The 12,078-nt window shown below is 40.4% G+C and overlaps 1 protein-coding gene across 8 annotated transcripts in view; it reads right to left on the reverse strand.

The window, feature by feature from the left end:
- Positions 1-12,078, reverse strand: part of LOC145456510 (uncharacterized) — a 487,292-nt gene that overhangs the window by 38,661 nt on the left and 436,553 nt on the right. For all 8 annotated transcript variants that reach the window (XM_080334643.1, XM_080334639.1, XM_080334638.1 and 5 more), the window contains 5 exons: positions 10,645-10,794; positions 5,975-6,058; positions 5,776-5,912; positions 4,091-4,217; positions 89-208 (listed from right to left, as the gene is read on the reverse strand). In XM_080334643.1, coding sequence (XP_080190769.1) covers positions 89-208; positions 4,091-4,217; positions 5,776-5,912; positions 5,975-6,058; positions 10,645-10,794 — 618 coding nt within the window. The remainder of the gene's footprint in view (positions 1-88; positions 209-4,090; positions 4,218-5,775; positions 5,913-5,974; positions 6,059-10,644; positions 10,795-12,078) is intronic.

Genomic DNA, 12,078 nt, shown 5'->3' on the forward strand with positions numbered 1-12,078 from the left:
ACCAGACCCCACTTCAAATAAACAATACCAATTTTGAAATAGGAGTCTTGGCCTACACAACCCTCCTCTCTTCGGGTACGGAACTGACCTCGTGTATTATTTTCTTCAGCTGCTTGATCTCTCTCTTCTGTTTATTTAGCACTGCTTCGTCAGACAACACCTCATTGACACGAGGTTTGTTTTTTATTTTTTTGGCGTCGCTGGCAAACTGTAAGCGAACAGCAGTTAAAACTCAAACCGCAAGACAAGAAATTATGTGTGCATTCCATTTATTCTGCAAAGGTTACGAGTGAATTGGCACGTGGAAATTGACACTTCATGGCCCCGCGATGCCATGACGCTGCCCTAACTCTAATCGAAGGTAATCAGTAGGGCTGGGCACAATGATTCGAGTACTCAAATCTGAATAGAGTATTCATTTTGATGATTGGAGTAGAGTAGTAAAGGATGTGTTTTTTTGAGTACTGTTTTGATACTATTTTCCATTGAGGAAGTCTTGTAACCTTAATTTGTCATTTCGCAGCATAAGAGACATAGTACAAAGCTACGGTCGTTACTGGAAATAACACATTCTGGAAATTACACATTTCCGAAGTCGTGATCATCCCACAACATTGTCAAGAAGTGCAATGAAACGGTATGGTCGAAAAAATATCAAAGTATCTTTAATGGGATGGTGAATAGGCCAGACATGGGGTAATCGTGATTAGTAATCGTAATCGATTACGACGATTACAGCATTTCCAAGTAATCGTAATCGCAATCGATTACATTCGGAAAAAATCCGAAGTAATCGTAATCGTAATCGACTACTTGACATATCTAATCGATTTCTTTGTGAAAGAACGATTACTTTTCATTTGTACAATGCCCATGACAAAAACTGAACATTCATGAGCAACGAAGAGTGTGATTTAAAACAGGTTTTGGATAGCAGAAATGTCGGGCCTCTATACCCATTATTGCGTCACAAGTATTAGCTTGGTTCTAGATTGCTTAAGTTTTTTGACTAGTGGTGAAAATACAATTCCATGCATCTCATCAACCCGGGCTGATAATGCCTAGTTTAATAGAATTTGTTATTACTAGGGCGATTTTTTTTTACAAGTCAAGATATTGTCAAAATTGTTTACAAAGTCAAAATTTTTTTCACACTTCCGTTTCGTTTTTATCGTAGATTTTGATATTTTACAGCTTGTAGCCCACTTTATACGCCTACCGTTGTAGGCGGCCCATTGTCTGCTCATCGTGGATCATAAACTGTGGAACGAAACAAATAGGTTGACAATTGACATGGTGTTATGCTCAACGTACCGCAATATCTTAACTGAAGCAAGACTGCCTGGGCATTGCATTTTTATTTTATCAAGAAGCGCATGATGAAAAATTGTGATGTATGACAACATTGTCAGAATGGAGCAACATGTTGCGTCACCAGCAGTGTACGTACAGCTTCAGTGTTGTCAGCCAACAACTACTGCTGTTACACGGTATTTCTCCATCCTTGGCAAGCTACTTAGTAAGGACAGACACTTTCTACCCGAGAATGTAAGAAAGTATGTTTCGTTGTACTACAACAGATTTTAATTAACTCTACCATATTACGTGGTGTAACCACTGGGCCAGATATCGGTAAAATAAAGTTTTTTCATGACAAAATTTGGCAGTTTTTCAGTCAAAAACGCTTTCTCAGGTCAAACTACTCCGTAAGGACAGACAGTCCTAACCAGAAATGAATGTCAGTAGTACAATTTTAACATTATGTGCGAAAACACATAATTTGGGTACGTGAAGTCAAAATTTGGTCAAATTCGCGTTTTTTTTTACATCAAAATCCTCCGATTTTTAAGTAAAAAATCGCCCTAGTTATTACACCTCAAATAGTTCAAATACGTGGGTATGACGTCATAAATATTGAAAATATTTTTGACCGCCTACGGCGTGCGTAAATTGTGTAGGTGGTACGCGAGCACTGCCTAAAACCTCGAAGTGGTACGTGGGTGGAAAAAGGTTGGGAACCACTGGCTTAACGAATTATCCGCACGTTGTAAATAGATACTCGATGTATATGTAGTACTGTGATTGTAAGAGCACCCACTGCACACGCCACTACCTGGCAGCAGGATAACAATAACCGATCGGCCTAGTTTCGAATAGTAGTCTAACGTATTGTTCAAATTGTACATCGTACAATGTAATGATGATTTGTTATGCTTAGGTAAACGCAATCTGACCGTAGCTGATTGGCGAGCGGTAGGCCTATTTACGTATACAATGGCCAAAGATTTGAAATTTTGTACCCGTCAAATTAAACATGACCATTTCTACATCGAAGCATTAAAAATCAGGCTGCTGAATAAAAAATCATAACCACGCCGTTATTTTCCGTTACTCGTATAACGGCAGATCGAAATATCTGCATTAAGTGGATTGCAGTCAGAAGTTGATGTTTACCTTATCATATTCTCATACGGCCCTACTTAAAACGGGCAACAATTGTTCTTTCGCAATTTTATACTCATCATTCGTATATGCCACTAGCCATCCGCTTACACATCATATTAGCGTGGATTGCAGCTAGAATCAGTACCGAAACAGCACTTGGCCACGGCCATTCTCACAAATTGTGATCTTGTGCTCCCCATAAGGTGATCAATAAAACTTGTGGCGGGCGAGGTCCCCCAGACCCCCTTAACAAACGGGCTTTTCACAAAAACTGGAAAACACGATTTGATGCGATGGATCCGCTGTGCATTTGCTGTCAAGTCGCGCCAGGCGCGAATATTTAGGCACATAATTTACAACTATAACTTAATTGTATGTTGTTAACTCGTGACCTCCTGTCTGCTATATAGTCAACAGATAATGGAGTCGCCCAAATGTAGCAGACGAAAAGGAAACTGAACGAAAAACTTTCGTGACACGCACCCTAAAATTGTCATTTATGCACGTGGTTCATCATTTTCCTCAGTGAGTGCCCGCGGTGGCATTTGTATTGTGGGGCTGTGATTGAGAAGACTATTCTTCGCGACCATCCAGCGTGGCTATGGACAATGGATAAATACACAATGTTTCGGCCAATGTAACATGTCTTAGTATGTTGCGGCGTGGTATTGGCTGGTACTGAAATGTCTATTTCTGTGTGAATCATGCAATGGTATATTATGTCATACACCCGAAATGACGTCAATATGTCTCATTTAAAAATAAAGAGGCCTTTTCATCGCATTGTTGTTTTCCAAAGATAACTTCTCAGAAGCAAGATGAATGTAATCGTGAGTAATCGTGATTACTTTTCCAAAGTAATCGTAATCGTAATCGACTACTCGCGGATTTTGCTGTAATCGTAATCGTAATCGTAATCGCGTGATTCATAAGTAATCGTAATCGCAATCGATTACATTCATGAAGTAATCACCTTATGTCTGGAACAGGCATTATATTTTTTTTTGTGGTGGCATAAAAGGTACGTATTTGAACTGTGACGTAGTTCATTCTGTTGTAGCGTCATAATGAGTGATGACGTCATAATGAGTGATACTCGAATACTCGACTCGAAGCGGAATACGTGATTCAGATGCGAAACACTCAGGTACTCGATTTTGCCCAGCCCTAGTAATCAGTATCGCAGTACTGCGAGTAGGTGCACTAGTTGAACAAGTTCAAGTGGCCATAATTTTAGACTGAACAGTTCAAGTTTCTAAGGTAAACCATTTTTGCGTACTCGAACATAGCTACTTCTATTCGTACTTGAGTAGAAGTTTTCGATGTTACTTCTATATCTACTGGAGTACAAAAGGTGACTGCTAGATCGTCCCTTGCCCATAACCCGCGTATCACGTGCCGATTATCCAATTCACGCTCATAGTCAGTGAAATATTCATGTTCGAACTTGTTTCATAAAAATAATAATTATGTAATTCCTTATAACAAATTCACCACGTCCCGCATATCCCACTTCACAATCAGGTTCCGTGGTACAGCAATATTGAATTTATTATTACAACATTGATTCATCGCTATGATAATAAGAATTCTAATGCCAAATTCACTGGTAATGCTTGTAAGAGATATACAGAAGCGGACATACCCGAAGCGTGCTCTCGGTGTCGAAAAATGAAACTGGAGTAATTGTACAGATAATTGCCGTCAAGGTATTTCCACCCAGAGACGGTTGCAGGATCCTCGTCAATGGAGATTCCCTGTAGCTTTTATGCCTGTCAAAAATCAGTCATAACGAGAAAATCGCGGCCACAAAAAAGTACAGTTCTGAAGTTACACCACGCAAATAACTCCTGCTAAATTGGTGACTGATCTCAATAACCCAATATTACGATTCTTACCCTGATCCAGATTTTTGGTCGACTGCTAATAAGCTACAGAACAGATCGTTTTTCACATCAAAATCCAGTAACGTCAACGATTCTTTAAATATTGCATAAAATTTTAACATCGTCACAAACGTCATGTCCTAAATCCAAAAATATTAATCGGAACCTGATTTTTGTCACCTAACCTACATCAGAGAACCAAATAAAAATCATGCAAACTATTTCAATCCAGTATCCCCGTGACAACCAGGGCTGGGCAAAATGGGAGTACCTAGGTGATTCGATTGCGAATCAAGAACTAGGCTTAGAGTCAGAGTTGTGATGTCTCGAGTCGAGTCGATTCACCAAAACATTGCGACTCGAGACGGTCATTTTTTCAAATGCGTAAAATGACTCGACTCGAGTCTATTTTTGGTATTGACTCTACTTGTACTAGAGCCACTGTGCATGACTCCACACTAGGACGGCCAAGCCAGAAATTTTATTGTAAATTGAAGAATGAGAAAGTTACGACATTATTGGTATCTCGTCTATCAGGCCTGATACTTGGAAAATAGGGCTAGAAACTGTTAACACTGAGAAAAATTACTATATTATCAATGCGAGCCATTTTATATCACTTGAGCCGAGTTGAAAGTGGGTTGAACTGAAAACCATAATGACTTGGACTCGGACTCTAGTCTAAACGCTAAGACTCGGACTCGGCCCTCTACTAGCTGACTTAGATCGGTGGTGCCTTGAAATTGAGTCGACTTAACGCGATTCATAACTATGAAAGTGAGATTGAAGTTTGAAAATGTACTACATCACGTTTTTCACATTTTTCCGACCGTACCTATTCCATTGTAGATTGCAACAATGGGTACTAGCTTAGATGTTTCGTGTGCCGCTACTGCTATACAAAGAATCTAGGTTTCAGGGCTATCACCAGGGTTGTGTTGTCTCGACTCACGACTAGACCAGTCTTGTATATCAGGACTGATGATTAAAAAACAAGCACCGGAACTGTCTTGATCATTTGTTTGAATAAACATGTTTGGAGGGAGTATATCATTAATCCAAGGCCTTCGACATCATTCAAGAGTTAGACAGAAGTGAGTAAACACTATGACATGAACTCGGGACTTGAGTCAAACGACTATGACTCGACCTGTTGCTCGATGACTTGACTCGAGCCAAAACCTCATATTCAAATTGACTTGTGACTCGGGACCTTGCGATTTGGTTACGCGTCTTGGTTACAACTGTCTCCCATAGTGGAATATATTCGAAACTATAATTCTAGTTGATATAACAACTATTAGTGGCAATGAGCGATCAATTTACTACTCAAAATATAATTATTAATTATGCCCGGCTCAACTGACAAAGGCAACAGGCAAGTACGGACAATGCACAGGAGATACAGACAATCTATACGCAGATCCAACTCTGGTAAACTTACACGGAGCCCTGACAAATCTGACTGATGACCCTTCTGAGCACTGAAAGACTCAAGTTGATGTGGCGGGCCTCTTCGAAGCGCTGGCCCTCGGCACCGGTTTGCTCCACCCGTTCCGAACCTGCCAGATCCACCAAATTCTGCAACAAGACAACCGTGGCATCAAACCACGTTTTCGATTGGATAACAAAAAATACCTTACCAGCTGAGAGACCTTCACGGCCATTTCGCTATCCATTGGATCATCGGCGGTGCGGGCGTCTACGCACTCGCGGCTTTCCAAGATCTACCACAAAAGAAACTTGGTTGTCAAAAATACACAAGACAACACATAGACATATAAATTTCTCAGCGACGGCTGTTACAGACTCAAATAGCACGCGAATAATGGAAATATTTTGAAGATACAGAGGTACAGAACCTAAATAGTGAAAATATACTAATATTCAACTAATCCCGGATATTTTTCAGCCGACATTGATAAAGGGTAATCGTCAGCAACTAGATGAGAATTGAAAAGAACACTGCATACCAACAATCGTATAAAACATTTGAATATTTGGGGCTCAACGTATAATAATGTTTTCTACTTGAACAGTCTTTTTATACTGGCAAATTCACGAAATAACTAAGCGAAAAAGAACCAGTATCATGGTATATATTTTCGAAGATTGTGTCTCATGGTAGTATCATTTGTCATATTGCGTTAGTCGCAACGACGCATCTTGCAATGTTTAAAGCGAACACCTCGGAAAAGCTGTTAACAAGAGACCAGGGGTTCTCAACTTTGCTTGTATAATGGGCCGTATTTCAACGGCAAATGACGCTGCGGGCCGAAGAAAATTATTAACATGTATTTGTGGGCTACTAGCAAATTTAGGCTACTGTAGCCTATTTACCAGTCGTATAAGGGCATTTAGTACATTGTTATGCATTCTAAAGTATTATTGCACAGGGCTCGTGAGTTAGCGGTTACTGTTTTTTGTGATAATATATATCATTTCATGGGGCGTGCATTGCATTCGTTGACAAGTCGGTATATGCACCATCAAACCATTCCACCAGAGAACCGAAGTCATCACGTTTTTCCTGCCAATACCCCCAGTAATTCCTCCACAAATATGTCTACTCTGATAAAATGCACCTAGAAAATTAGCTGTGGAGTCGGTGGATTCGTCAAATGCTAGGCTAACGTAGTCCACGCGGTAACGTGTTTCAGAACATACGATAAAAGATTGACCGACATTGCTGATACTATTTTGGCCACGGTTGAATCAGACAACTGTATAGCTTCGAAGTTTGTCAGGTAATGTTGTCCTGTCTGCTAAGTTATGGAAACCGCGAATATTCGCACGGTACGTTACGGTTTTAACACACCTTCTCTAGCAGATTTTTTGGGTTTAGCGATATTCCAAGCAATTTTGAACGATGAATGTAATTAACGTCGTCGGCAGTTCTAACAATGCCTCGAAATATGGATTGCTGGGCTTGAAACCTAGCTAGCGACGCTTTGTTCTAAGATCACGCGATATGTATAACTCCGGAAGAAACTGCCGTGCATGGTATCATTTTAAGCTTCTACGCTTCGTTACGACTAGTGTTCTTCGACAAATAAGACACATCGGTTTTCCAGTTATATCAGAGAAAGCAAATTCATTGTTCCAGGCAAAGTTATACTAACCAGATTTTCACTGTTTAATTGCCTTTGTTTGTGTTTCTGTTCAAACCATTCGCGGCGACTAAAACACTGTAAAGGTGTACTACGCAGATGAATTCTCTTGAACCAGAGTCTAGCCAAACACCGTTTCAAAACAATAACAATCAGGGTAGTAACTCGATTTTATGATGGCTCATGACTCGAACCAAGTCATGTGACGTGACACTCAGACGGCCAAACCCGACATTTCATTTCAATTTCTAAGAATAGTAAAGTAACCATGCCCACTATTGGGATTTCGTCTATTGGTAGGGGAGACCGGGGACAAATGTAACTAGGGGTAACAATGTAACAATCGACCTCACCGCTAGTAGGATGGAGAAATCAGCTTGATATTTTAGGTGCGCATGCAGTAGTTATCTCTCTTATTATACCGGGAGTTACGTTGAGCTACGATGCGAAACCCCGGAATAATTTGCAAAAAACGAAATTTTTGACCCTTGAGTAAAGTTTTTCTGGTCTGGAATAATTGATCTAGACCAGGGGTGGGCAAACTTTTGAGCTCGCGGGCCGCATTCAACTTCTGAATCCATTCGCGGGCCGCACCAAAACGCAATTTTGGTATTTGATCACATAGCGAGGACATGGAGATAATATATAGGCTTAAAACCAAACATTGCTTTGATGATATCGTACACGCGTCAGAAACAGTGGCGAGATTTCATAGGCTGGTCGAACTCAATAACCAATCTGTCAAAACTGTAGAGATGAAAGTCGATTGTCCCTATTCTTAGAACGGGATTGAAATTTGAATATGTGAGCACTTAACTGCTCATAGATTTACTAATTCCACTTTGGTTTAATGCCAGAACACACAATGCTGACAGCATCATAACCATGTTAGCATCAAACACGCTTGTACTATGTGTGATAAAATATTAACACCCTAATTCTACGCATACAAAGAACGAATCGGATAGTTAGATGGCATGAAAGATGACGACTGTGGATAAGAGATTTTTGAATATGAAATTGATACTAAACACAGAGCCATAACTGGGATTGGATGTAAATCGCGCGAAGCGCGAAAAAATTTTTCATTTGAGATTAGCTTCGCGGCCCCTTTTAGATGCTTTCACGCCTCCAAGGGGGCGAGCTGCTCAGTTTGAGACCCGCTGCCTTAGAATTATCATGTTGCAATATACTAAGAAAAAGTTGCATTAATTCGATTTTTAGTAAGCATTTTATCAATATTTTCAATAGGTTTCTTCAGACTCTCGCGGGCCGCACAGAACGGTGTTGCGGGTCGCATGCGGCCCGCGGGCCGTAGTTTGCCCACCCCTGATCTAGACGAATAGTACCTCAAGTAGTTACAATGTAATATGTGTAGCTGGAACAATGTTACTATAGTCTACCGTGGTGATGGAAAGAATAGGACTTGCATCGCCGGGAAGGTACCATACTGAGACGCTAATCATGGTCGAGCGGGTCAGGGGCAATCGTAACACTCTGTTACTTTTGCCCCGTTTCAATATGTTATCAATTCTGAATGTCTTTGTTCATATGTTGGTATTACCATTCATCTACTGCAGAATAATCTTGCAACAGCCAGAAGTTCAACAGAACAGATACTGCCTTGCGATACCAATTCTAACATGATCATCTGGCGAAACGGCCATACAATAGTGGTGATGTGAATCTGACGGTTCGGTTATTTTCGCGATTCAACCACCCTTTCTCATGTTGATCGACTTTTGGTGTGTCGAACTTCAATATTCATGGCTTAATTCTCGTCCTCTGACTATGATCATGGCCCACTTACATTTTGATATTTGATGTGAACAATTTATGTTAATTTTCTACAGCACAGATAAATGTCATTATAGCTTTGACGCCACACAATGTTGCGTCTTCGTTTTACGATAATATCATCGGCCCATTCAACCAAGATATGTTAGCCAGGTCGGTTTCGCACCTTCGCAGGTGACCGAATGACCAACCCATTATGCCCACTGAACAACAGAACCTTGGTAGAAGAGGCCGAATATGTGTAGGGAGATGATGGAATGGATGTGTCTCTTGTACACGTTAAGCTTGAACAAGACACGAAGGGTGATATTGCATTCAGATGCCATAAATGCGATGGGGCGTAGCCTGGAAGCGTTCAAACGTCTCTTCCTTTAGTTTCATGCAATATTACAATTTGTGCTTCCGTTTTCGTTGTTCATTTAGTTTCTGTTTAGTTATAAATAACACAGTTACAATTGCCCCGCAAGGGTGGTACAATTGCCCCTGGGTACGGGGCGATTGTAACATTTGAGCAGCGATTTTTGTGAGATAAAATTTCCATGCTTGATTGTTGATTGAGTTCCAATTTAGTTTTCATATCAACTATCGAGTTGTTGGCTTCTTTATATAGCACTTTGGAAGTGAAATTTCCACGAGAAAAACACGAAATGTTGGAAAATACGAAAAGTGTTACAATTGTCCCCGGTCTCCCCTACTGGTACTTGAAATGGACTCTTGACTCGACCCGCTGCTGTAGTCGGATTCAACTGGGTGGTGAATTAAAAATGCCTCGACTTGACTCGGGTCAAAACTATAAAAGTGAGATTGACTTATGACTCGGAGCCTCGTGACTTGATTACAACCCTGCAATCTAAGCTCGAGCATATATCAAGAAACCAGAACACATCGAAGAATGAGTAATCAAACGAAACAGAGACAATGCGATAAAAGAGCAAATTACTCAAATTATTATGTAACAATACTGTGTAAGTAGCAACTGCTTTCATAGTGAAATATGTCGCGGGCCGCAAAAGAAACGTCTGCGGGCCGCGGCTTGAGAACCCCTGCAATAGACGATTACTCTATTTAAAAAAAACACCTCTGAAACCATGTACGGCTCTCTAGTACTTTACTACTACACTGGAGTAGTTTTTACAAGCTCGGGAAATTGGTACTCCTACTTGTAATTGAGTGGAAATTTACAGGACTATTTCTACTCGAACAGCAACACCGAGTGCTTTCACCACATCTGGTTGTCTGGTACTATATTGATATAACCCTACATATATGCATACATATAAATTTTTCCTGAGGTTGGAATAGCCTAATGTAATTAGTTGTTTTTATTTTAAATGGGCTCTCGGAGAATGAAAGTTGAGAATCCTTGCCCAAAACAGCATGAGAAACTAAACACTGGGAATACTTACCATACGGAAGATAGTGTGCGACCTGCTGCTTCGTTTATTCATGTTGGTTTCACCAACACGCCTCCTTTTGTCTCCTTGGCTCAGGAGATCGAAAATCTCAGCTTCGGTGCCAACCGGCTTCTCTTTCAATCCCTGGACGACTATGTTGTGCTAAAATGAAATTGTGACATGCCACAGTCCGATAGTCAAATAAAGGGACAGTATAATGAATAATACCATTTTACCGCGTAGGTTTGAGATATATGATTGCATAGAGCCTCTAAAACCTAGGATATGTCGATTACATGGTTATCACATAATTATGACAGTAAGATTCCCGGTCATATACAGAAGAAACTTCAAGAAACTCAATTTTGACCTCATCTATGCAAACCAGGCGTTTCCGCTTAAAATATTAGAATTGTCCTACTTATCTGTATTTCTGGTTGGAACGGTCTGTTCTTACGAAATAGTTTGCCTTGAAAAATATTTTTGACTCCAACTGACAAATTTTTACATTAGAAAACTTCTTTCAAAGGAAATCTGGACCTATCAAGAATTCCAATAGTTACATCACGCTTGCCAAGAACGGAGTAAGGGCGTTTAACAGTAGCAATTGGCTGGCAACACTGAAGTTGTGCCCACACTGCTGGTGACACACCTTATTGCTTTATTTTGACAATGTTATCTACATCACAATTTTTTGTCACACGCCACCCTACAATGTTGATAAAATTTTGACACATAACAATCGCCCTAATCATCCTTTTTCAACCCATTTACCAGATATCCGTCCGACACCGAATCACGCAGTACTGGACTGTTGGATGTTCTTGGCGAGATCAACCAGTCACAGAGAGATAGAATTTTGGAGAAGTTGTCATGTGGTCTTTTTGACGGAACTGTGTCTCAAGTAAAACAGCAGTGTAGCTCAGACTAGCTAGTTTCAAGGAGTCCGTGAAAGGCCTGTATTGCAACTGCAACTATAAACTATGAATGTATATGATCCATATTCGTGATCTTTCCTTAATTTTGTAATATTCTCAGTGCTAAACACAGGTCACGTGAATGATACACAATAATAATCGCACTCCAATAGGTAATCAGGCCATGACGATGACCTTTTTTCAGTCATCAACTTCCTACATTTCAGGGTCCGCCTGCTCAAAATGATTAGGTCACAATCATAGGCGCTGAACTCGGGTATATGCCGTGCATATCCAGGAATGTTTCAAAGTTTGCAGCATACCCAGAATTCCGTTAGGTCTGTAACTTACTGCCTGGTGAATTGATCTATTTATAAATAAGCAATGTATTTCGTAGAGCTGCTGAATACGCAAGCAAATCAACAGCAATACATTCAGGCGCATAGGAAGACCCTGTCCTTTTTAAACGACCACACTGACGCTAATATTCAGTAGCAATTCAGTTTGTCGTATTTTAGCAGTGTTGTGC

The sequence above is a fragment of the Botryllus schlosseri genome, chromosome 14 (genome assembly GCF_051294905.1).
Source record: "Botryllus schlosseri isolate E-star chromosome 14, Bs_hap1, whole genome shotgun sequence".
In the NCBI taxonomy this organism is placed as follows: domain Eukaryota; kingdom Metazoa; phylum Chordata; class Ascidiacea; order Stolidobranchia; family Styelidae; genus Botryllus; species Botryllus schlosseri.